Source organism: Coloeus monedula, assembly GCF_965178545.1.
Source record: "Coloeus monedula genome assembly, chromosome: 5".
Taxonomy (NCBI): Eukaryota; Metazoa; Chordata; class Aves; order Passeriformes; family Corvidae; genus Coloeus; species Coloeus monedula.
This window is the reverse complement of record NC_138785.1, coordinates 11,215,598-11,242,680: the sequence shown is the minus strand read 5'-3', so window position 1 is coordinate 11,242,680 and position 27,083 is coordinate 11,215,598. Positions and strand designations below refer to the sequence as shown.

Sequence of the window (27,083 nt, the reverse complement as noted above, 5' to 3'; positions counted from 1 at the left end):
TGTGTAGTGATGCAGTTTCCACATTTGAAAACAAGCAGCTCTATTAATTAGCTAGTTAGACTTAACAAACTATGGACTGGTTAGTCTATCACTGAACTTTGTTACAATAACAGAATAATTAATCTGCCACAGTGTTAACAAATAGTTCCAGGATGAGAATATAATTGTTCTTGCACAATCAAGGTATGGTCTTGTGGGAAGTAGGTCCTGTCAAACAAAGCTTGCTTCTATTTTGGCAGGGTGAAAGCTTTGGTCAATAGAAATAGTAGGGTTGGCGTCATATGTCTGGATTTTGCTGAAGAAATTTTAATTGTAATGACAGATTGTATATAAAATTAACTTGGTCATAACATGTGGGTGTAAAACAAACCCACAGAGATATTGGAGAATAAGGGGATAATAGTGCATGGGAAAGTTGGTAAGAGTCCCTGTATAATTTTAATACTCTACATGATCAATTCTGTGCTAAAGAAACTTGATGACAATTTTTCTAAATTACATAGGGATTGACAAGATAGTAAATAGTGATGTAAAGACTCGGATCACTATACTATAGCCTAGTGCTTATGTCCATAAACCAGACATAAGGCAAAGGGTGTCAGTTAAAACCAAAACAGGGGTCACTGGTTTGGAAAGTTTTTCGGAGTGAGGATTTTGGATAAAAGGCTCAATGTGTTCCCAGTGCAGTGCTGTGTCAAAAAAAAAAAAAAAAAGAGGATTCAGACATAATGTCTCCAAACTAGCAAATACTTCGCTTCTGTCAAAACAAAACCAAAACTGGTAAATCTCTGTTAACATACAGAGTCCACCTCTGACACCTACACTCCAGAAATTATCAGAGTTCAAAGGATGGTATAGACATGAAGGAGAGCTGGAAACTGTGAGTCATCCAACACACCTCAGGAAGCAGGGCAGTCCACAAAAAGGTGTGTGGGCTGTGGACAGGCACCTGCCTGACCCATGGGGAGCCTGGAACACCAATAGGGCTTTATAAAGAGTAAAGGGGTCAATATGACACCTAAGGGGAGTTAAATGTAGGGAAACACTTTTTACCAGTCGGTAACAAGTTGTCCATTTGTCATGAAAGAACAGCAGAATTTCACACCAAAAAAAAAGCCCAAGAAAGCTGTCATTCACAATGAGAAAAAAAGTAGTAAGTGGCATACAGAAGAACAGCTGTCATAATTTTAGAGAATTTTAAAAAAATGCATCTCAGAATACAAAGCTTTTTTATTTAACCTTCCTTGGAAAGGTAGATTCCTCATCCAGACTGCAAGCTTGGAGTCAGTTTGTTTCTCCTGAATATATACACCTGTTCTTTCAACCTAAGTAAGGTGTGCATTTCTCAAAGATAATCTTTCAAACTTTTGATGTTTTATATTTGCTCCTAGTCAACTGAATGGCTGTCTTGAACCACTAGGAAATGCCAGTTGGCTGTGTCTAATGAAGACATCCATTGTAAGAAGGTCTTCTGGGGAATAAATGATAAAATGGCTTCTTTATTGCATCTTTTTCCTTCTAAAGTAATGTTAATGTCCATTAGTATGATGATATTACAGAGAATGGTTGTCATTCTAGAATCATGTTTATTTTCTTCCCTGGGAGGTTTATGATATGTTATGTGAAATAACTCCTCAGTTTGTGTTGATATCTGCTCCTGATTTCTTTTTTTTTCAAAATTGAATGACATATGTTGTAGTTCTAAACCTAATGGCATAGAGAACTTTAAACAGCCCCATTCAGTGTTAAAACCACACTGAGGTTCCAACCTTGTACATTTTTTTCAACAAAATATTATAAAACTTGCAGGGGCAAATATTCTTTTATTTCCATTTCAGATTTTAAAATAATTCAAGGGACTGACCAGAAGTTCATTACTTTGTTCCTGTCATGGTTTGACACTGGCCAAACACCAGGCAGCCACGAAAGCCGCTTATGTTCCCCTGCCACAGCTGGACAGAGGAGAGAAAAAAATTTAATGATGGGTTCATGAGTTGAGATAAGGACCGGGAGAAAACACTCCAAGGACAAAACAGGCTCATCTTAGAGGCACAAAATGAATTTATTACTAACAGGGTCAGAGGAGGATAATGAGAAGTAAAATAAGCCCTTAAGAAAACACCTTTTTTCCCCAAACCCCTCCCTCCTTCCCACCGAGAGGGGGACAGGAGGGTGGCAGTTTTGGTCAGTTTGTCACCTGAGTTCTTCTGCTGCTGCTGAGGGAGAGGAGTCCTTCCCCTGTGAGACCGTGAGGTGCCTCCCACGGGACACAGTTCTCTGTGAACTTTTCCAGCGTGGGTCCACTCTCACGAGCAGCAGTCCTCCCAAAACTGCTGCAATGTGAATTCCCCCCCATGGGCAAACAGTCCTCCCAAAACTGTTGCGCCATGGGTCTCTCTTTCCACAGGGTGCAGTGCTCCAAGGACAGGCTGCTCCAGCCTGGAAGCAGGGCCCTCTCTCTCCACCGGCTCTCCCACTGGATCACAGGCTCCTCCCGGCATCCACCCGTTCCGGCGTGGGCACCTCCCCCACGGGCTGCAGGTGGATCTCTGCATCCCCCATGGATCCCCATGGGCTGCAGGGGCACAGCTGCTGCATCATGGGCTGCACCACGGCCTGCAGGGAAATCTCAGCTCCAGTGTCTGGAGCACCTCCTCCCCCTCCTTCTTCACTGACCTTGGTGTCTCCACATTGTTTTCCCTCACATGTTCTCACCTCCTCCTCTTCTCTGACTAGAAAAAAACTGTGCCCCACTTCATTTTGATTTTCTTCTTAAATATGTCATCACAGAGGCATTACCAACCTCTCTCATTGGCCCAGTTCTGGCCAGCAGCATGTCCATCTTTCAGAGCCATCAGAGATTGGCTCTGTTGGACATGGTGGAAGCTTCCAGGAGCTTCTGACAGAAGCCACCTCTGTGCCCCTCCCTACCAAAAACCAGGTCCTTTTGAGTTGGCAAAACCAACTCAGTTCCCAAACTACAAGATGAAAAATAAACATTTGAAACTTTATGATTGAGCATGAAGACTCAAAAAAAAAAAAAAACCAAAAAAAAAAAAAAAAAACCAAACAAACAAAAAAAAACAACCCAAACAAAAAACCAAACCAAACCAAACTCAAAACACACAGACAAGTGTTTTGCATGAGGGATAAAGATATGTGATGAGCATGCAGGAAAAAAAATATTTACATTGGCTTCAACAAAAAGTCAGCCATGACAGCACAACACCTATTTTACATTGCAGTGAAAGCAGATCAGGTTTCCATTTAGAAGTGCCTTGATACTATCTACAATGCAGTAGCAAAAAGACACAACACACCTTCATTTTCGATGCCATTTACTTGCGTGATGACATTTCATTTCTTTCAAGTTTTATTCAAATGTTCTACAATGCTTAATGGAAGATAAATATGAGATATTACAAATTATGCTTTTCTTTATGCCAGTAATATGCCACCCTCCTTGCATATAAAACTGACTAATTGGCACTAATAGTTTTCAGTACTTACAGTTTTCCATTCATAGCAGTCTGTATCCACTGCTGAAAAGCATGTTAGAAGTGGGAAGCAGGAGTGCCCAGCTTCTGATAAAGTTTTTTTCCTGCTTGAGGACAAGTGCACGGTTCACAAAGAAAATTAACTTCATCACTGCTTTCAACTACAGCAGAGTATCATGTGCTTATTCTTTCCCAAAATGCTAGTGTGGTTTTAGTAGTTCTACTGCAGATTTTTGGAGGGATAATATCTCCAGTACTGCCATCACTACCCCTACAAGAGCACAGGAACCTTGTGTGTCCTGCCTTTACTAAAGAAAGTTACTTGGAATTTTTGCCACTACTAGGCCAGGCTAGAATTTAACTCTCAAGGTACTTAGCATATAGTTTTTAGCTACACCTGGTTTAAAAAACAACAAAACAAAACAAATTGACATTTCTTCTCAAAGCTATAAGAAACTTTCTTGTTCAAAAATTTTCCTTAAAAATACTACACCTAAAAATCCCCTTGAGAGTGAGGTCATTTCAACAGTACTAAAATTCAAAATAATCTCACTCTGTGATAAATTCAGAAAGGGTGAAGAGGCTCTTCTGCATTTCCATTCAAGGTGCAGCTGCCCTCCCCAGCAATGATGATGAACATTCTCCACGGTGCAGTGGAACTGAGAGCAGAAGAACTGGCAATTTTTAAGTGCATATCAGGGACAGTCGCCTCCCTCTCCTGAACTTTTTACTACACAGTAAAAACCACGACTGCTACCTCAGATGAAAAGTCATTTCTCCCAGGACCGTGTCTCTGTCTCCACATGATGGACCGTGGATACCAGCTCCATGCCAGCACTAGTTGATAAAAGGCTAGACTCTACTATAAAGTATAGCCTGCATCAGCAGTTTGTGCCCAGAACATGGCTTTATGTTGTCTTTGGGCTTAATTTAGCCTTATCAACATCTTTAATAAAACAAAGATGCCTATCTGATTGGAAAGTAACAGTTTTACACCTAAAGGGAGGTCAGTGTGCCTGGTCCTTTCCTGACAACTTGGAAATCAAATAGCATTCAGAGCTGCAAGGGTAGAAAATCTGTTATCTATACACACTCGTGTTCCCTTTGAGTGTGCTTTATTCTAGGGCTCTTCAGGTCCTCAAAAATTACCCAGACCTTTAGCAGTAGGCACAATGTGGTCTTCAGCAGCAGAGGTGAACTTCAAGCATGATGTGGGCATGGCAGAGAACAGGCACAGAAAAGGGGTGTGGTAAGAGGGCAGTGTCACCTCCCCTTGTGGACGGCTTCCTTCCAGGTTGAGACCGGAGCCTGCTCTTCCTTTTAACACCCAATTTTACAAAATTGTCTGAGCCACAGGATGAGAAAGCCAAATCTTTCAAGGCAGGCTGTTAAAAGGGGAATCTTAGAATGGTTTGGGTTGGACGGGACCTTAAAGATCATCTCATTCCAACCCCCTGTCATGGGCAGGGACACCTTCCACTAGACCAGCACCATCCCGCGTGATCTTGAATGCTTTAAGGGATGAGGCATCCACAGCTTCTCTGGGCAACCTGTGCCCAGTGCCTCTCCACCCTCCTACTGAAGAATTTATTCCTGGTATCTAATCTACACCTGCCCACTTGCAGTTTGAAGCCATCACTCCTTGTCCTATCAAAACGTCCCTCTCCAGCTCTCCTGTAGCTCGTTCAGGTACTGGAAGGTGCTGTCAGGTCTTCCCGAGCCTTCTCTTCTGCAGGATGAGCAACCAGAACTCTCTCAGACTGTGTGCGGAGGAAGCTGGGGACCCCAGAGCTGAATGCAGCACTTCAGGCGGGGTCTCACCAGAGCAGAGGGACAGTATCGCCTCCCTCACCTGCTGCCCACGGTGCTTTGAATGCAGCCCAGGACACGTTTGGCTTTCTGGGGTGCGAGCGCGCATTGCCGGCTCGGGTCCCGCTTGTGGTCTCCCGGCAGCCCGAGTCCTCCTAGGCAGGGCGGCTCTGGGTCCGCGGCTCTTGCCCGCAGTGTCCCTGCGGAGCGATGCCGGGCGCGGCCTCGCCGCGGGTGTGCCCGTGCCCGCGCTCAGGTGCGGGGGCGCGGAGCGTGCTCCCCGCGGCGCGGGCGGAGCGATCGGCGGCGCGCACGGCGCGGGTGCGCGGCCGTCCGGCGAGCTTTGTGCGAGAGGGAGCGCGGAGCGTGCGGGGCCGGGCCGGCGCTGATGTCACCGCTGCGGCGGGAGCTGCCGCCGCCCCGGGCCGCAGCAGCCGCCCCTCCGCGCCCGGCGGAGCGCGGATAGGCGGCGGGGGCTGCGGGGGGCATGCGGCTGCTGCCTCCGCCCGGTGCCCGCCGGTGCCCGCGGGGCTGCGCTGTCTGCCGCGGCGGCCGGGCATGGTGGCGCCTGATGCGGACGGTGCGTGCGTGAGCCACCCCTCAGCCCGCCGGGCCCGCCTTTTTCCGCGCCGGGAGCATGTGGGTGAACCCCGAGGAGGTGCTGCTGGCGAACGCGCTGTGGGTGACGGAGCGGGCCAACCCCTACTTCATCCTGCAGAGGAGGAAGGGGCACGGCGGCGATGGCGGCGGCGGGGGACTGGCGGGTAAGGGCGGCGGCAGCGGGGCCGGGGCGGGGCCCTTGGCGGTTCCCGGGGTGCGGGGTCCCTCAGGGGCCGGGGGGCGGCTGCAGCGGCGCTCCCCGATCCTGCCGGCCGCCCGAGCTCAGGCGCGTGGAATGCGCCAAGATTCCCAAGAGGATTTACGCGCTGGAGCCTTGTGTGGGAGACCACCGGTGACCGATGGCTCCGTACGTCAGGGTGTGACTTGCCCCAGGTTCTGAGAAAATTTTGTTGCCGAACCTTTAGCACGGTTTCCCTAAAATAAGACGATGTAGTAATTCAGAAATTTACGAAGAGAACAGATTTGCTTCGGCTTCTCCGTATTCTCCAGATGTCCTTGTGAAGTGTGTTCCCTGAATGCTTTGTTTCCGACTGCTGGCAGCTGGAGACGCTTTTGTAGAGGTTTGGATCATACTCATGTAGGTTTTAATAATATTGTGCATATACATTCATCGAGGTCTTCCACCCTTTCTTAGGCAACATGTAGGTATTTATATGAGATTGGAGATGCAGAACCCAATGGTGTTTCCACTGGTACTTGAATTGGTACAGAATAAGCAAGCTCATTCTCCTGAAACCTGTGCTTTCATCTTCACACACTCCATGACAACTAGTACTCCAGGCTAAGCGAACTAAACATATGTGCTGCATCTGTGTTTGGTTCAAGGTCCTGTACATGTTTGCTGTGAGATTAAGTGTTTCTTCAGCCCTTCAGTGCTCTATGGACTTGTAAACAGTTCTAAACTAAGGCACCGCTGTGAAGTGTGTTTTCATGTAGTCTGCTGAGATCTTGTGTCAGTGTTGTGTGTTGATAAACTACCTAATTCTTGTGTGGGAAGTGACCAACAGCCTCTCCACATTGGTTGTAGATTTAAAAAAAAAAATTATAATCTTTGAAGTGTGGACAGGATTGGCAAATCCATAAAAAACATGTCTTGCCTCAAAAGTTCACCCCTGCTTTGCTTACTGAAAAATTCTTCTCAGGCTCTCCTTTAATGGATTACCTCCTGGCCTCTCAAGGTCTGACAAAGCGCTCTTCTACCTTTCTGACTTTTTTATCTTTGAATTAGAGATGGTTTGAGATAGCCATCCATTTTCCAGTCATTTCTCAGTTACTGGGGAAACATTTTGAGAGTTTAGGGTTCTGTTCTTCAACCTGTTTGCACAGTGCATGCATACCTAAATCTTCTTGCAGTTGTATGTGTAATAGTCTGATTGGTGAAACCACTTTACAGATGGAGAAAACACTTTTGGAAGATTTTGTCCTTGAATGGAAGTAGGATTCATAAATGTGCACTCCTTTTTTTGTGGAGGCCAGATAAGCTTTCAGCATTTGGTAGAAGTTCAGAATAGAGAAATAGTTATTTGTTTCTGCATTACCCCTTCCCTTCTGGAATTTAAATATTTGTGCATTGTATCCATTATTTTAGTATGTGAGTGAGGTCTGTATAGTGAGTATTATTTAGAAGGTGAAATTCTCCACATATTTTGAAATCTGTTTTCCATGTAGCTCTTACTAGTGCCTGTGCTTTACCTGGAACTGCAGCTGCTGTGGCATTGATGTAGGAGCAACAAGTCCATTTCCAGGGGTTTTGTTTGTTTGCACAGAAAAGGGCTGGTAAAAAGTTGTAGATTTTTTCAGTATGTTGCCAAAACCGTAACTAATCAATCCTATGTGACTAACTGATTTATTAGAGTTGGCAGTATTTAAAGGAATGTGTGGGAACTTACCAGGCCATGTGCTAAAATGTCAAGGGTTTATGACACAGTGCTCAACAAAAAGTGTGATATGGATGGATGGATGGATGGATGGATGGATGGATGGATGGATGGATGGATGGAGTCTCCAAGCCACTCCCAACTTGACAGGCACAGTAATAAGTAGAACTTAGGTTTATTTGTTTTTCATGGAAATACTGGAATTTTCTACTTGTACTTTTAACAGCTGTTGTCTGCCAGTTGAGGGACAAGGAAGGTGGAGAAAGCTAGTGGATTGTTCTTGGTAGGAAAGACTAGGTATTAAAAGACCTAGCTGATCCTGAGCTAAAGAATAAATAAATCTGCTGACATGGTACACAGGAGATGTAATTTGTAGTAATTACAGCATTTAGGATGACCTTTTGGAAGCTCTCTAGATGATACTGATCTTGTGAAGAAGGTGGAGGTTACCTAGTCAAAAGTAAAGAGAGGAAAAAAAGAACCATTGGTGTGGTGGGTTGGGTTTTTTTCTCCTTAATTGCACTTTCTGTAGTGACATAATGCTGAAATTTGCTCAGATATAATCTAAGAAGTTAGCCACCCATGAATATGGTGTAAAATTTGGCCTGGTTGCTCTGTGGGAAACCAACTTCTATGTCCTTGAAGTTGACTAGAGATATTGTATACAAGATTTTTAACTGTGCTAGGGATGATCTCAATTCATATTTGCAAGAGAGGATGTAAATACAGCTGTCCTTTTTTTTTTGTGATCTAACTTTTGCTGACTTCTACTCCCTCATTATTGACTCTTGAAGTCATTTGTCTTGAATTGTAGAATGAGAATTTACTTTCAGATTGATGAGACTGTGGGTTTGATGACATTAGATGGCTTCACCATGTAACTTAAGCAGTGGCTAGACAATAAGAAGCATCAATTCTCTGGCATTTCCCTCAAATCTAGGTTTGCCATGAAACTGTCATCAGCAAACTCGTCAGAGTTAAGTGTAATGCCCTTCTCTCCATCTGTGATCATGGCAGACTTCTTTTGGCATGTCTCAGTCCAAAACCGGGTATTTTATGTAGCCTTGGGGATGGGTGAAAGTACTTCTTGTTGGGTTTTTGTTGGAGCAGAGGAGCAGTACTCGAGTTACCTGTTCTCCTGGATCCACTCTGAGTGCCCCAATGCTTTGCAGGAAAAGGAGTATCAGTCAATTTGGGGGAAGGGGTGGAAAATCCACCCTTTCTACACTGGTTCTCTCCTCTTGGCCTTGGTTTATGTAGCAGTTGAACAGAGAAGCTCTCTTATTTAAATACTCCACTATATTGTGTTGTAACAAGTTAGGAGAATGATGATGATCTTTTAATATGTTAGGGCAGTGCTGATCAGTGAGTCCACAGAAGTCATCTCTGTTAACAAGGTGTATTTGATCAGTAGTTTACTTCAGAGATACAGGTTTTCTAATAAGCAGTGTGGATACATTTTTATACTGAATTAGGGTCTGGACTCATTTAAATTATTGTGTCTATGTCAGTACTAGTCACATCAGTAGGACTTTGTAAGCATGCCTTAACTGAAGGGTTGTTTGGGTTTTATTTTTCTTTTTAACAAAAGGAAAATAGGAAAGATTGTAAATTGGATTTTAAATTGGATTTTCATAGCTGTTCTGCAGACTCACATTATCTTGCATCACTGCATTAATCTTCCAGGACAAGGCCAAAAAAAGTACTTTTCTGCTTTAAAAGTATTTGATGGTTGATGAACTTGCTCTGTAATTAAATTGTTTCATGCTTTGAACATAATGCCATTTTGAACATAATGCCATTTTGAACATAATGCCATTTTGAACATAATGCCATTTTGCTTCTGTGTGACCCTTGATCAGGTGTTTCATCTTCCTTTTGTTCACCAACAAGGAAGAAAGTATTTTCTTTCCTCATATTCTTCTTGCTTCCCTGGGCAGCCTGGTAGTTTGGCCTGTATGAAATAATTCCTTCTCCAGAGGAATGTGGTGTATTTATTTACACAGCAGCCTGCGTCAGCTGAAGCAGAGACATTTGGACAGAACATGAACCCAGATCTCTACCATCATTTGGGCACTGTGCCCTGTATGACAGTGTTTCTTTTATGGATGTAAAGATCTTGAATGTCATAAACTTTATAAACAGCTAAAAGGCTCGTGTTATTAAGTGTATCTTGCATTCAGAAGCAACAAATAGGTTTAAAAATGTCTCTTAACTGCTTGCTGCTGTGCTGTGATAATGTTTGCCAAACTCTTCTACTTGGAGACATTATAGTAAGGATCTATTGTGTCTGGTGATTGATGGTAGAGCAATGTATTCACTTAGAGCTTACAGGAAGGGAGACTTGAGGGCGTGGTACAATTAGCTGGTGGCTACTGTGCTCCTTTTTGCCTGTGTACATTTGTGTGTGTGAAGTGGAGATGAAATTCTGAGTAACTTTGTTTAAAATGTTTTTGTGAGATCTTTGAATTCCAAGGGAAATAAGTTGTTCTTAGATAGCAAGAACTGTTTTTAGGAGTGAATTGTTTTGCAAATAGGGTATATATGCTTACAGCTGGGACAGTGCCTATGTTTGAGATGCAGTAGGAGTTGTAAGTCCGTGCAGTGTTGCCAAGGATGATTCAAATGTTTAAGCAGAAGAGAGCAGATGGAAATTTGCTGACTTGTGGTGTTAAAAAGATCTGATGAAATACTACTTCTCTCCAGATATTTTTGCAGAAGAAGTTGTCATTTAATTTCCACACTGGAAAGGCAAAAAGGAGAGGTTCTGAGCTTTGCTGGCTGATGCGACATATCAATGTCAGATCTAATATAATTTTTAATACTGTGACAGTGTTCTAACTTGAAAGACTTCTCTGCAGCCTTGTGGGACAACACAATTAATAGCTCACATTTGGAGCTAAGATTCTGTCTTGCTTGCAGCCTATCAGTTCAGAGAGTTGAGGAAGACGTTGATTGAAAACCTTTTTATGCTTAAGATTTAGAAAAGCTTTTTGGCCTGAACAAAGAATGGTCCGTGTTTTAACAAACTTGACACTTTCTGCCCTTGTTGACTCAAGTAGTTGGAATTTTGCGTGTCAGACTTGAGTAGAAAGCATGTGCTTTCTGATACTTGAAATACAATGTTTATCAAAATGGATGCAATTAGCATAATGGATAGGGGTGGGCAGCCTGTCTGTCAGCTTTCCATGATTGTTTTGGCCCACAGAGTGGAAGTTAGTCTCTTATGCTCTGCTGTCATTTGTCAGTACACCAAATCTGCTCTGATGCTCCTTAGGATCTGCTGTGGGTGTGTTTGCTTCTCCGCACCAGTGCATTTCCACTTCAAGGAGCATGCAGATGTCCAGGGCTGAACTGCTGTTTGATTCCCCAGACTGACTCACAGTCTTTCTGAATTCCCAGATTTTTCCCAGTTCCCCAGGTGGAAGGTGTCTTGCTTCCTGTCTAATGCTTGTCTTCATCTCCAGCTTTTGCAGCAGGGCACTGTTGGCTCTAGAGACACAGTGCCTGAGATGTTGCTTGGTGTAGCTTTGCCTTCTCTCCTCTAATGCTTCTTGGTCAAAGACTTTTCCTTGAATGATACTTCATCTCCTATGCTGTGAGTAGTGTGGCCCATCAAGGCTGCTGAGCTGAGCTGCCTTTTGCCATTTTTGCCTTTCAAATAATGTTACTGTTTGACATGTGGAATTCCAGGGTGGCCTGCTATTTCTCCTGAGATCTCTGTTTGTAGGAAACCCTGTTGGTAATGTTGCACAGGATCACAAGACAGTAAGCAATCAATATTTAGGCCACTTACTAATTTTCTGCATTATACCGGAGTTTGTGTTGCTTACAGGGTTTTTGTTACTGTTCTTCGGTCCCACACTGAAAGGTGTAGAAGTAGCACTTCTTCACATCAGTTTCCATATTTCCATCATTTCCATTACGAATTCCTGTAAGAGTATGTCATATTTCACAGAGGTTTGGGCCCTTGATGGTTTCAATTAGATTCCTGCAGAACTAAAAAAAGGTTTCACAAAGTGTGCTAGCATATACTCAAATGTATTTGGAACTTAATTTAAACGTGTATTCTCATGTAGTATTTCTTCTTGTAAATATTTGGTACAGGTTGAATCTACTTGGTTTTATCCTTCACAGTATCACACTTCATATGGCTTTTCCTGTAATAGAAAGGAGTTGTCTCTGCCATTGACTTTGCTAAAGCATGGTGATACAATGGGTATGAAGAGCCCTGAGCATTTGACTGAAATCTTGCTTTTCTTTATCTTGTTGACTACTAAGCATACTTCTGTTGTCTGATTAATGTTGATATTCAGAAATTATATTTGCATTTGGACTTTAAATCTGGTGCTTAGGTGACCTTAGGTTCTAGAGGACTTCTTCCAAATATTTCCATTTGTTTTCTTTCCAAAGGAAAGACTGTGTTTTCTGTGCTGGATTTGTGATTATTTTTTCCTGAAGTTTCCAGATAGATAAATCTCAGTTTCAGCTAGTACATTTTTAATGTTTTGGATTTTACTGTTCTTTCCTCACAGTCTGTCTTGTTCTTCCCCTGTGCTTTTTCCAGTATTTTATCAGCCACAGTTACTGGGATCTTCTGTTCAGCATTGTTCATTTCCCTGGTAAAGTGCGTCCTCTGATAGCTTATTGAAATCTGATCTGTCTGCAGGTATTCAGACAGAACTATGAGAATTTAAAAATTTCTTTTTCTGAAACTATTTCAACATGCTTCAGGACTGTTCCTTCCGAGTTCAAGCTGAGTTTACTGTGCCCACTTTAGTCCTCAATCGATTTCATTGACTAGATTCAGTTTACAGTAATTTTTCTTAGGTTAGCAGTGGTGATGTTGGGATTTGTTGGTGTTTTTTTTTTTCTTAATTTGCTCGTACTTACTTGATTTGTTCTTTCATCTTACACAGCTTGTCTGAATCTTATGTTGGTGCAGATACAGATTTCAATTTTCCTGTTGGATGAAATCTATTAAATTTGATTATGCTACTCTGACAGAATGGAATACTTAAAAATAATTAGTTGTGAGTGAAGTTCAGTGACTTCTCTGCTGTTTTGATCTGTGATGCTTGATTATACTTTTCTTAAGTGTTTTTTACAAACTTATGAGTAATTGTTTATATCACACCTAGAAGGCATTTGTTAACTCCATCTATATTTTTCTCACTGTTTCTCCATAATTTCATATATTCTGGTGTGATTGATCTGTAGTATAAATTTTTTTTCAGTAGTGTGAGATAATTTGTTTGGGGTTTTGTCTAAAGATCAGTTTTCTTTGTGTTGTAAGCTTTCACATACTTGTAGCTGTGGCATGTCCCATTGGTGATCATCTCTTTCAGTGAGCTTCACCTTAGCAGAAGAAGTTGCAAAAAGTTGTAAAAGCTGAAAGTCTAAACCCAACCAGATTTAGGTTCAAATTAAGGTACAGATTTTTTACAGGGATGATCATGAGTTGTTTGTACACCTTAACAAGTATAGCTGATCCCTTTTAAATTAACATATTTGGAAGATAATCTGATTCAATCACGATTGTTAAACTTGAAGGGCAGATGAAAGCTTTATTGTTTGTTGCTGCTTTATCCCTTGGTAATTGAACCAGATATCACATTGGCCCTTCCCAAGCTTTTTCTTTAAATATTATATTATATTAAATATAAATTTCTTTAAATATTAGTGGTTAGGTTTTCAGTCTCCTCTCATTTGTGCTCATCAGCCTGAAGACAGAGAAAGTTAAGTACTGGCTTTGCTGCTTTTCTTGCTGAATGTCAGTAGAGTGACAATTCTTCCTCAAAATCAGTTTCACTGAACGTGTTTGAAAACTTCTGTGCAAAGAAAAGGGTGGCTGGACAAATCAGTGCTCTATAGAACTGTGTTGGTAGGAAGAGAGAGCAGCAAAGGCAGACATTGAGGAAAACTTAACAAATCCTAATTTCTTAATTATTTAAGAAATACGTATATTTAAGAAATCTATATGATTATTAATTTCTTAGTTAATTTAAAAATATTAATTGCCTTAAGTTCAGAGGAAGAATTTGGTTTTCTTGATACCACATTAGATGCCCATATAAGCCACATAGGAAGACAGTTAGGAAATAAGTCTTTAGAGGTCATTTTACCTTCATTTATATGAATGAACACCTATTAAAAAAGTATTGCCCTTCATAAAGTTTTAAGGGTAGTGTTCACAATGAAAAGGTTATATTCTTACTTTTGTGGGTATTATTGCCAGTATTGAAAGTGAACGCTCTAATTATTTTTGGGTGGTGTATATTTCCCATTTATATAGGCTTTCCCATGAAATTAAATCAAGCAGAATTGACCCTCCCTTTTAAAAGGATTTGTCCATAGTACCTGTGGAGTTCAGATTGTTCCTCTAGGTTGAATTTTGACAGACAAGTAATGGGATGACCTCATCCTGTAATAACAAATGAGAGAGCTAATCACATGAACTGCCTTGAGAAAGAATGGAAGAGTAACGATTCATTATGGCTACGGTGAAAAACGATCCCTTGTGCTGTATGTTTTAGTCATGTGTTGTTATGAGTTATTGTTTTTATAGCTCAGGAAGTAACACGTAAACTTTAGGAAGAGTTTATTAATTGTCCATTAAATCAATATAAAACTGAATGCTCAGAGTGCAAATATGGCTTAAATCAACCATATCGATTGAAGCTTTCTTGAAAATCAGCTGACATACACAATCTAAATAGGTGCCGTGGGTGTTTCAGGTTTATGACCAGAGCTCATTATGTATCCATCTTACTTTAGTGGAAAGAGAAGTCATCAGCGCGCTTTAAATACTGGGGACCTTTTAAGCAGTATGTTTCTGATTCAGTGTTGGAATGTTACAGTGCTTGTTTTGAAAAGTTCTTGTAAGTGACACGTGACATTCCAAGTTTTCCTGGTTGCAGTGTTGAGCTCCTACACAAATAGGCTGCTGACATCCATGAGACTGAGTGATAGCTCATGAGCATGACTCCAAGAGTCACAGTCTGACCTGTATTATATCACACCTCTTTTGCGGGGTATGATTTTGTATTTGCTCTGTGTGCTAAAAACGTGTATGCTCTTTGTTTAGACATTTTTAGATAAAAATCTTCTAACAAAAGGTGTTTTGCGGTATGGATTCATGTCGATCTGGGAGGAGGACATGACAGGGCAGGGCTCTTCTCCCAGGAGCCATGTGAATAACATATGTTTGTACTCTGGCAAACTGGAGGAAGGGAGGGCACAGCAGTCAGTGGCAGCAACTGCAGGGTGACGTCCTTCAGCTCGAGGCAAGGTGTGACACAGGTTGCCTGTGTCACTGAAGAATGGATGTGTCACAGCTCGCTGGTGTGTGCTGAAAGCACCTGTGCTCTGAGGTTAGAGCTGACTAGGAAGCATCACTGTCTAATGCCATCCCAAGCTTTTTGATGGTCCTTGCTGTGCAACAAAGCCACGGCTGCTGGTAATTCTTAAGCTTTGAAGTGTCATTATTTATTCTAATTCATTGGCTTCAGTGTTTTATTAGGGTGCACTAAAGGTAATATATAATCCAGATCCTCACTCTTGAATATGTAATCCAATTTACTTTGAACAGGTAAAACACAAAGGCTCTCAAATATAATCTTGCTGTGAGGGGGACTGTAGAAGGATGATAAAGACTACTTAATCTTTGTGGTTTTAAATGAAAACATAGCTTTCTGTGGAAGAGGGTTAGTGTTTGTCATAAGAAAATCCTTTGGTAATAAAGAGTTTGTTCATGTGTACAGTGCATAAACTTGCTTTTCCTTTAAAAACACCAGTAATTGATGTTTTACAAAGACACTTGCAAATTATTATGAAAGATAAAGAATAATCACTAGTTATATTTTAAAAGAAAGAAAAGAGAGAGAAATATTCCCGCAGCAAAGATCTGTGCCATGGATGTCCAAATAGTCACAGATACTGTGACTTACGCCAGGTTTTGAGTCCATGTACTCTTAGGTGTGTGTGCTTTCAGTGGTAACTTAAAATGTACCAGCTTGATTCTACAGGTCATCGCTTGATTTCATTACTGTTTGTGGACAGTTTGTAATCAGTCTGGACTGTAAGCCATCTGGAATACTGGTCTCCAAGGTGCAAGGACTGCAGTGGTGCTTGGAGAATCTCAACTGGCTGAAGCTATTGGCTTAGTTTTCAATCCAAGATGACCTACCTTTCTGAAAAATACCCTTTGGTGAGATAGGAGTAATTTGTTAAGGGGGTCTGTGTTATGGAGGAGGTCAGGTTTCATGTGGTCATAATCCCTTCTAGCAAAAAACACAGGTTGAAAATTGGTTACTGTTGTAAGGATACAAGTAGAGCACATCATTAATTAATGAATAAAGACTACTAATCTGTACTTTCTGCAAGTGTTAATAGGCTCCCCCTCCAATTTATGACTAAATGTGAGCCGCCACTGAATGTGGTCAGATAAGTAAAGTGTAGTGTGATTTCTTCCTTCAGCACAAGGTGCATCAGGTAACTGAACCCCTTTTCCAGTAATTCCCTCTAGTGCATTGTATGTCCTTCCAGTAATGTGATGCAAGAGCAATTGCCCAGGCCCCCAGCCAGTTGTGGCTTTATATTCCCTGGCTCCAGATATTATATATCATTATTTTTCCTCTGCTAATGCCTATGTTTTACTGAAAAGAAAGAGAGTAGTGATAAATCTTCTGGACCTTCACTTTAGAATTCAAGTTTGCAAAACACTGACTTTATTAAAAAGTTGTATCAAGCAAAGTGAAGGCATTAGCCCTCCCTTTTCCACTCCTGCCCCCATGGATAGGTATGGTTGCTCTACAAATCTGGCATGTGTATGTGATGGGACTGTTCCTACATATATGGTCACTCGTGCTTGAGTGCCTTCAGGATTGGGGCTCCCATCAATTAGCCAGATGCTAATCCTACAAATTATGCCATGTGCTTTAAACCTTTTCTCATGAAAACCTCGTTTCAACATGGCTCGCAGATTTAGTATTCTTACACTGGAAATTTCTCCCCTTATTTCATTATGCAGTCAGAATGCATATGAATGCTGATGAAATAATGGGAAAAAATTTGCAATCAGTGTAGTCGTGTGATTTGATGCCTGGGTAATTCACTGGCTTTTGCCCAAGGGCCAGTCTAATCTGAGGAATATGATTCTTTGTTGCCTGTTCTGTTTCTATAGAAATTCAGTTATGTAATCGTGTCTTCTGAAAAGGTACTTGCTACATGAAGAATTAATGAACTAATGAGCAGTATTAAATGCTCTAAATTTTTTTTTTTTTTAATTTTCATTTTTATTTCATATAGAAAATCCTCAAACAGATTATCAGTATGAACTGCTGTGATTTCATTCTGGTTGCATCACATGTCTGCATTGCAAAAAAACCCAACCAAACAACAAATACCCAAACCCAAAACAACCAATACTGACCTAACAACACAAGAAAGAACAGTTCATGAAGGAGAGCAAGCAGGCATAGCTGCATGGTTGCACAAAGTTTTCATGTCATGAAAACACATACTTTTTTAACATCACGCATATCGTCTGTCAAAACAGCAATTGCATGATACAAGTCAAATTTACTGATAAACTGTCAGTTGCAATTATCTTGGTAAGCTCGGATTTGAATTTCCATGCAATCTTCTGGAATTCTGTCAATTTTCTTCCTTTAACCTCACTATGTGATTATTTTTTCAACGTGTTTAAATTTCTGAAAAGCCCTTGACCAACTCCTACTTACTGCACCATTGGAAAGTAGTCTTTGTTTTCTTTTCCTTTCCTACCTCCCATCTGTTGTTTCAGTTAATACTGGCTTCTCTCTTTTGTTGGTGATTTTTTTTCATAGTGCTCTTCACATTTCTTAAATGCATTGCTCTGTCTTACAGTGTTTGGTGGCACAGGAGGATGTTCCTCCTCTGTCTACCACATCCAGGGGAGAAGAAAGTAGGATGGGAAGGTCCTTTGAGCATGATGTTGCTGTACAAGTCAGTAGGTTTGTTCTGACTTCCTGATCTTACCTGCATATCCCAGTTTTTACAGCGCTGCAAGAGCTAGGGGCAGAATTGTTTGGCAGGATTGCCCACATGGCAATGAATTTGGAAATACAGCAGGAGGAAAGAAACAAGCGTATTTTTAAAGAATACAGGGAATGAACAGTTTCTGTATCTCAGAGAAGATTGCATTTGGCCAGCATACAACTTTATTTAGATATTACATCATGCCTATTGCATATTTATTACTGTCAGTAGTCATGTGAAGTTGAAAAGCACAAAGAAAAGATTCCTGCTGTATTTGCAGCAAACCCAGATGATGAACAAAGTGTAGTGTCTGGCTTAGTCCCCACTCCAGTTGAGCCATACTGGCAGCTTTAAGTGTTTGAGGATTTTGCCCTTGGTTGAAGTGACATGTGTCTTCTGGGCCAGGCCCATACTGCATTTGTGAAGCTCGGAGAGAAAAAAATAAAGGTACATTTTAACCTACTTTATTTTCCTGAGTTTGGAAGGAGCCAGGGTGTATCTAGAAGGGCTGGTGGAGAATTGTTCAGAGGCAACTTGTCAGTGTACAACCAGTAATCAGAATGTGTGAGAAATGAGGGGCAACTAAAGCTAGTGAGACTTATGGACATTGGGATGTTTTACATATTTTATGTTTGGATCTTATAATTGTCAGACAGCTTTGTAGCATACCTTACTAATGGCCTGATGTTGTGCCCAAGTTGTTTCTCATGTGTTTCAGAATTCTTGGATTAAGAAGTGGTGCATGTTAATTTATTGAGCAGAAAGAGATTACAGTTGATCCAACCTGAGAAGATCTGTATAAAACAAAATACGAATAAAAGACCTAGAATGGGGGAAATACAAAATCACTGATAGGTGGGGTATTTCTTAGTATCAGTTTCAGTTCAGATTTGAGGGACCTACTGAGATGGAAAAAGGGTAGTGCTTTTATATCTTTATGATGCACAGCACAAATCTGAAAGAAAAACAGCAAGGGAAGCAGTATTCTGTATACCGGTTACGACAGAGCAAAATGAGGAACTAATATGACAGTAAAAGATGAAAACATGGGACTTGAAAGGAGAAGAGAGCTTTTAACAGGAGTGTTTTAAAATTTTTTTGGTGCATGCAGTTTATTTCAGCTGTTTAAAAAAAACCCCTTATTTCTACCCCAATAAATATTTCCACCAAAAAAAAATCCCTGAAAGTTCATTTATTTGTTGTTTATATATTTCAATTTTTTTTCAAAAAATTGAAACAATCTGCTGAGACTTTCAACGTGAGAGTTTAAATCTGACATCTGCAGGGGAGATGAAAATTCTTTGTGGAGATGAAAAGGGGGAAAACTTTTACATAGTTTGAAAATAAATAGGTCCTTCTTGGAGAGAGTTTGGGGGGGTTAGAGTTTTGTTTTATGTGTAGTTTATTATAAAAATAGGATCTAGACTATGTGGAAATATAGTTAAGAATTATTGGTAGCTTTTGGTATGCAGCTGTTGGTGGCTCCCTCAGGAGCAAAGAATTCTCAAAGCTACTTCTGGAAAACAGTATGGCTTTGTCTTTCTTCAGTATCCTTTCATCTGAAAAATAGCTTGACTCTGAGGCATTTTGATCCTTCCTACCCTAGATAATCAGACTGTTACACAATTATTTTTGCTGGAAGTCTTTAGTTTTACTTATCTGACATTTGAGTTTCGAACCCTTATAGGGTGTATTGTCTGGGGTTTCTTGTTGGTGTTGGAGGAGGGTTTGTAGTTGGTAGGTTTTTTACTGCTCAGGGCTCCAGCAGTATATGAAACACAGGAAAGAACTAAATAACTTTTAAACATGATTTTATAACACAACTAACTTTTGCTTTGCTTCATTTGCCCATCTTTGTGCTAGCATTGATGTACATCAAAGAGTTGAAGTCCTGTTTAAACTGAAGATGTTTCCCTGTTAAATCACTCTTCCTCTTTACAACATGAGACTGCAAGCGTGAGAATGAATATATAGATCTGCATTTTGCTGTGGAAGGTGAAATGGAATGGGGAGGGGCTGCAAAGCCCCCTCCTGTGGGATCTTGGATTTTCCATCACTGTACATTCATCAGAATTTCCTCTTCCATAGGTCTCCTTGTGGGTACTCTTGATGTCGTGTTGGACTCCAGTGCCAGAGTGGCACCATATCGAATCCTCTACCAAGCACCAGACTCCCTGGTCTACTGGACTATTGCCTGTGGTAAGGACAAATACACTGACATGTGGATTTTTATTCTTCCTGGATACTGTGTCACAGCTAAGAGAGCATCCTTCCTGCTGAGCACAGTCATCTCAGGACAAATAAATGGGTCAGGATGAAAACCTGTTGTAGTGATAAAATTCAGATGCTCCAGAGTTTCTGATAGACCTTGAATGCCAGCATGGGGGGGTGTGTTATGCACAATGACTGAATGAAACTAGAAATGGCCATGGGGCCAGGACAGAAACATCTGTTATTTCCCACTCTTCTTCTCCCAAAGATGTTCCCAAACCAGCAGTACCCATTCCTCCTTCTTGCACGCTCTTCTCCATATCCGGGTCTCACTCCTGCAGCACTTCTGAAGTGATGGCAGCATTCCTGGGTGAGGGGGTGTCTCTAAAGAGGATGCTGGGAGGAGTACTTGGATTATAGCAACCTAGTTACCCAGACAGGGCACCTGGCTTCCCTTGCAGTGGTAACCAGGAAGAAAGTGCAGCCCCAGCACTCACGTGAATACTAAATAGCAAGCAGTGTGACATTTCCTCTCTCTCCTGCAGGTTAATACCATCTAGATCCCTGGGATGCCCTACCTCCTGGATGTTTATTTCAGGCAGTGTATGGTCTTTCTAAATATAACGTACTTAGAATTCAGCAAGGTGGTAGCTAAGTTAAAGTTAACTACAGAAGTGTATGTTCTTACAGAGATGGAATAACTCGAGAGTTTTGGTCTTTAATGCTCCAGCTTGGACAGATCTAGCAGTAAGAGAGCTCATTTTGTCATTGTAGTAGTGAAAACAATTGAGTTGATACTTTTGTACATCAAATAGGATTTTCGCATGTATCAGATCCTGTACTAAATGCTTATTTCTGTGGTCAGGTACCTATTGCAGGTAGCATAAAACAGAATGGAGTTAGTCTTTGGTTTTGTCTGCTGTCTCTGAAAATAGTGTTTGGAGTTAAATGCAGAAGATCCAGGTCATTTAGCTTTTACTAGCCAAGCTTGTCAGGTCAGATCATTGGTTTGATAGTATTGCTTTTCAGTCTTAGCAAATGGAAACTTTTCAGTGCAGCTCCTCCAGCTCAAAAGTTCTACTGGCAACAACATTTTTGGCAACAGCCAAAATTCTGTTCATTTGAAGAAAATTGAGAAGAGAGAACAAATGAGAAGTGCATGCGTACCTATCATCTCTTTAATGGCCTGGTAACTTCCAGCACCCTCAGTGCTGCCTGACATTCAAAAATGCTGGTTAATGAAGCTATTGCTTCTTCTGGCCTAACTGTGCCACTTCATTAGTGCCCGTTCTCCCAATAAAATTTGACATTTAGATTATTTGGATGACTTTTCCTCCAGACAAATACCCTCTTGGAAAGGGAAGAGAAGGAGGAATAGTTGAAGGTTTGCTATAGATCTAATAATTTTTGTTCAAAGCAGGCTCTGTTCTTAGGAGCATATGATTTCTGTGTCTGACAAGGTGATATCAAAGTATCGCGTTCTGAATCCAATCAGAAGTTTTTCTAATAGCTCTTATTAGCACAAGTATTTTATACTATTTTTGGTAGTATCAGACCTGAAAGAAGGCATCACTTCAAACAATCTTTTTCCCTTCTACACCCGTTAATACCAACTCCCTGAAGATTTAAAAATTCATATAACATAATTTACCCTTAGTGACAACTAATACTAAAACCAGATATTAATGAAGTTGTCAGTATTAAGAAGGTTGTTCCCAAATCTGCATTTAATGGCATGCTTTGTACTGTCATCTACTCTGCTGTGACCATATGTAATGCATGTCAGCTTTGCATGGATCTCAGAAGAGAAAGAAGGGTAAAAGTACTTGCTTGTATGTTTATTTATTTTCATCCAGATGTCAGTGCACAGCAATTAGTAACCACCTCCATCCCATAAACTTGAAAGGGGGCAGCTGAGGACACAAGTTTTCTTGTTGTTTGCAGACTCCCTTCCAAAGAAAATAGCGCATCACAAAGCTCTCAACAAAATAGTGTTTCTTCAAAGACCCTTATACAGTGCATATATTCAGAATTTATTTTTAAGACTTTGGAAATAGGCCATGTGACTTCTCTTTAATTTTTTTTGCATGACACCTATAGATAATGACTGTAGTTTTATACCTACAGTGTGTCCTCAAGCAGGGACATAAAATGGAAAGCAGAGTTATGAGTTATGGCCCCAGAATAAATAAATGTACCATACATGTAGAAATTTATGATGCTGCTGAACTGTAAGAATTTTGTTTCTCTTCTGAGAAACATATTGTGGGTTTTATGTAGAAGTACAGTGCTCTGTCTAAATTTAAGCTAGTATTAATAAACATGCTCTTCAATTATGAATCTTAGCCTTCATTGAAGTTGCTAATGTAGTTAATGTATATATCTGTGATTCCATTTTGTGGAGTGTTCCTTGAACTTTTAGTCTCCTAATACCTGGTTGATGGCTTAGTTGTTTTCATTAAATTAAAAGACTGCATTAGCATAGTCTTGTCACTTGAGGGGAGTAGTGTGAATCTTACAGGGAGGTAAAATTTTACGGAGAGCAAATAATTTTTTTATACAACTTTGAAGCTGAGCAGCCCAGTGCTCCCTAAGGTTCTGCGCTGTGGTTATTTTATGAATTTGCAACTAAAGCAATTCTTTCTGAACTGATCAAGGGTTGTTAAAATTATACCAGTTACTAAGGGCTTTGGCTGCATTTAGCTATGCAACTCTGATTTTGTCCTGCATTATCCCTCCCTGTTCCCTAAGGGTAGACTGCTAGTTATTTGGTACTTGTAATCTCTTATTTTTACAGAAATTTGTCTTTTTCTCTGCCTTCAATAAAGAAATAATCTTCAGTAGGTAGCTGTACAGAGTGACTTGAAGAAATGTGATTGTTTCATGATTTGTTTATGACATTTGATCTTGCTCAGTACAAGACTATTCTGAGGGTGAAAGTAATCCAAGGGGGTTTGTCTGCTCTAAAATGACTGTTTAGACAGATTTGTTTATAATTAGATGTCGATGTGAATTTTCATGGATATTAACTCTACTGATCTAGGACATATGAGAATTCTGGCTGGTAGATCTGAAGCCTATAGCTCTGGAAAGAAGTCTTGTTAACAGCCCTTTCTCCAGTGCAGTGTTGGGTTAAAGGTGTCACAGCTTAGAGTTCTGTCTGTTGAATTATACAGGAGAATTGTTATTAGTTACTCTGGAAGAACAATTTTAAGCATACTGATAAGCTAGGAATGCAAAATGTTGTACACAATCAGCCTTTCATATTGTAGTAGCCCTGCTGTCTCCCATGCCAGTGTCCCTCCCAGTCTGCTAGTGCTCAGTTTAAGGCAAAAACTGTGGTATATGTAAATTCTGTTTGGAAATTAACAACTTTTTTTAGATCCTTCTCCGCCTATAAAATCTGTCATTCTTACAGTGGCTTGTGTGTTTTTCAGGTATAGAACTGCTGTAGGGTTTATGTGGTAATGGTAATTATATGCATTTTCATGCAAGTTGCTATGTTGTAGCGATTTTCATTTTTATTTCCAGTCAGACATTTCGAAGTGCAGTGTTTTAACTGTTAAATTGGGTGTTTTCCCCTTCCCTAAGAGCCAGGGAAGAGCTTAATTTTCCTAGGAGGCCAATGATGGCAAAATGATGAATACTTTTGATATGCTAAGATAGGCAAAAACTTTCCAGTAACAGAGATAAAATAACCTGTAGTTTAAAACATTGCAGCAAATGTGTATTTTAATCCTGAGTAAACAAAGCAAAGAGAAAGACCTATCCTGTGATGATGAATTGTTGAGAACTGGGGTGTAGGTTTTGGACTGATTGCATGATCTGCTGTAGAGGAGACTGGGAGAGTAAATAGTAAGATAATGGAGACAAAAAGCAGTGGGAAAAAAGAAATGTATTGTTACGGGTTGAGAATAATCAAACAAAGCACTTTCAGAAGAAGTGATGAAAAATAATTCATGAACCACAAACCAGAAGGAGACAGCTTTAAGAAACAGTTCATCGTGATAGCGTGTCTGCACTGCTTGTCACTGCTCTTATGAGCTAAGCAATTTTTCTGATGACAGTTTAGTTTTATATACATAGCTCATGCATTTCATCATTGCTTTTTACAGCAGTGTAAAAGCCAACAAGAAATAAAATAGTGTTCAGATCACCTCCTGAGTTCCAGAAAGGTCTGGTTGCATCCAGTGGTTCTAAGGAGAAGCAGCAGTGGCAATCATTTTTGATTCTGAAATATTGATTACATATGCAGGCTGCTCTGCAATGTGATTTATGTATCTGTGCTCCACCAGAATTGTGACATTCCCCTAGAAGTTGCCCAGAATGTTGCATTCTGTTGCCTTCATTGGAGTTGTTAAATTAAATACAATGTGAGAAAATTTTGGAATTTCCAGAAGAACAGCATCTAGTAAAATATTGCATCTCCAGTTACTGGCAAGTTTTCTTGGAGTTTTTTGTTTATGTTTAAAAGGACATTGACATTAATGAATTTTTTCTTTTTTCATTTTTGGTTTGGTTTGGTTCTTTTTTTTTTTTATATAGGTTGCTCGAGGAAGGAAATCACTGAACACTGGGAATGGCTGGAACAGAATTTGTTGCAAACTCTTTCAATCTTTGAAAATGAGAACGACATAAACACATTTGTTAGAGGAAAAATACAGGTAGTGCATTTATTACTACAAATATTGTTAATGATAAATATGACTGTGGAAGAAAAACTCATGTGAATTTGAAACAAACTGGAGCTGGTAGTCCCTAGGCTGCTCTGCCTTTTTGATGGAATTCCAGATGCTAAGTAGCAACATGTGTGAAAAAATCAGGGAAACTGGGATTAGTGCACGTAGCTACAGCAGTGGGATTTTTTAAAAACTCATATAAATATATAGGCAGGGCTTAAAGCTTTTTAAGTTCTAAAATTAATTGCAGTGTTGACTGTCTTAAACTTTAACAGTAGTCTGTGCAACTGTTTTTCCATTGCAAGGCTTAATTTCAATTTTTTTAAATGCACTCATAATGTCTCCTCCCCCACTTCTGTGTAGCTAAATCCTGTATTATTGGCATTTACACTTCATATAGGTGTTAAGGGTTGCTGTTTCATTGATTTGTTTGCTTGGTGGAAAGTGGGGGCGTTGGTTTTCTCAGAATTTCTTTTTCTCTTTATAGGACAGATAATAGCCATACTGGCAACATGTACTTTTTCGGTACTAATAATTATCTAAAAATAAACACTTTGGTAAAAGATTGTAAGCAAAATTACTCTATTTACTGAGTGTGTGTTCAAAGCCCTGGCTTTGCCTCGTTCCTCTTTTAATGTTTCATATAGTAAGTCAGCTCTCTTAAGAATCCCACAGTTGCTTGTGTTTTACCAGTGAATCAGGTATGAGGGCTATAGATGGTCATGGAAATACCTTATACATGAAGACATCTGTGTTTTGAAATATAATCCTTTGAGGAAATTGTTACTTCTTAGAGTTGGACGAATACTAAATGTGAACGATGCTTCTCTGTCTTATACTCTGCCCTTCACGTAAGTATGGAGCAAGTTAAAGGCAAAATGTCACTTTCCATTTAATAACTTTAATAGAAAAGACAATAGAGATGATTGTAAAGAAGATTGGGAAAATAAGCTAATCAAGTAGAGCTTCAGTATAGAACAGAAGGGACCATAGTCTTTGAGATATCAAAAAACATCTTTTTACCTGTTGCCACTTCAAATTTCATGAATTTCATCTGCACCTGAAAATGGGAATTTTTTTCCATCCTATTAGTTAATCTAATAGAAGATTTCTTGTTTTTTTTTTTCTTTTTTTTCCCCCCTTCTGCTCTTCTTCTTTGCTCAAGGTCCAATAAGAGGGGTCACAGAAGTCATTTAATACTACAGATCATAGGTGCTTTACTGAGCTGTTAAGAGTATTTGAGTTAGGCTGGTGAATTTAAAACAAGGTACTGGCAAGGGGTTGGTGTTTGGTTGCTTTTGACATATGCACAGTAGGGAGTAAGGTCATCAGAAAGAAAGCCTTGAATAAAGTAAATAACTACATAAGCCAAAGAATGACTGAAAGACTTCCTTGGCATTGCAATAACCGTTGTGGCCTGTGGCCCAGCCAGCCATGGGAATTAGGATATCTGATAGCCCATGGCCACTAACAGTATGTGTCCTTCTTCCATTCCCTACCAGGGCATCATTGCTGAGTACAACAAAATCAACGGCATCAAAGAGGACGACGACACAGAAAAATTCAAGGAAGCCATAGTGAAATTTCACAAGCTGTTTGGAATGCCAGAAGAAGAGAAATTAGTGAACTACTACTCCTGCAGTTACTGGAAGGGGAAGGTTCCCCGTCAGGGCTGGGTGTATCTCAGCATTAATCACCTTTGCTTTTACTCTTTCCTCATGGGCAGGGAAGGTATGTTTTCAGTGGAATGGTAATTTGTGCATCTAAAAATTGTTAGGAAATCTCCTGTAGTTTGTTACTGTTCATGTACTGATCATTGAAGGTACAAAGACACTGCTGAGGAAAAGAGAAGCAGGGAGAATTCCCTGATTTGTCACAGTGCTTACCTGTGTGCTTGTTCTCTTGTTTGTTTTGTCTTTCTCAAAGTAGTTCTTTGTAAAACAGTACCTGGCATTGTCTAGAAACATAGTTCACCTCAGGGGCTATGCCTGAAAGGGAAGAGGGACAAGATCACACCAGTTCTGGCTCCTTCTGCTCTTACACAATCCTCAAGTACTATTCTGGCAGACTTTGCAACCTTAAATGACACAGCTACATTTGTACAACACCAGAGCATCAGAAAGGTTTCAGAGGAGACCCAGAATAAAGAACTGCATAGTGTGGCTGCAACCAGTCTGCTCTACAGGGAGTTAATTCAAAGCACAGTAGAGGTGAACAATTCAGCAGTATTTGGTTACGGGCAATGGATCAGTCCTGGGATTTAGCCCCTGCTATAAGGACACCACCTGTATTGGTGTTGGAAGAAAAGCTAAGGTTCTGTCATGGCTGTAATATTTGAAACTTTTTACTGTGTAAAAATAACACATAAA

General features: G+C 40.4%; 1 protein-coding gene across 1 annotated transcript in view; it reads left to right on the top strand.

The window, feature by feature from the left end:
• Positions 1-5,943: 5,943 nt before the first annotated feature.
• TBC1D9 (TBC1 domain family member 9) overlaps positions 5,944-27,083 on the top strand; it is a gene marked incomplete at both ends in the record, with an annotated part of 46,800 nt that continues 25,660 nt past the window's right edge. Inside the window, 4 exons of the mRNA XM_082281478.1 lie at positions 5,944-6,070; positions 19,913-20,023; positions 24,581-24,699; positions 26,217-26,445. Coding sequence (XP_082137604.1) covers positions 5,944-6,070; positions 19,913-20,023; positions 24,581-24,699; positions 26,217-26,445 — 586 coding nt within the window. The remainder of the gene's footprint in view (positions 6,071-19,912; positions 20,024-24,580; positions 24,700-26,216; positions 26,446-27,083) is intronic.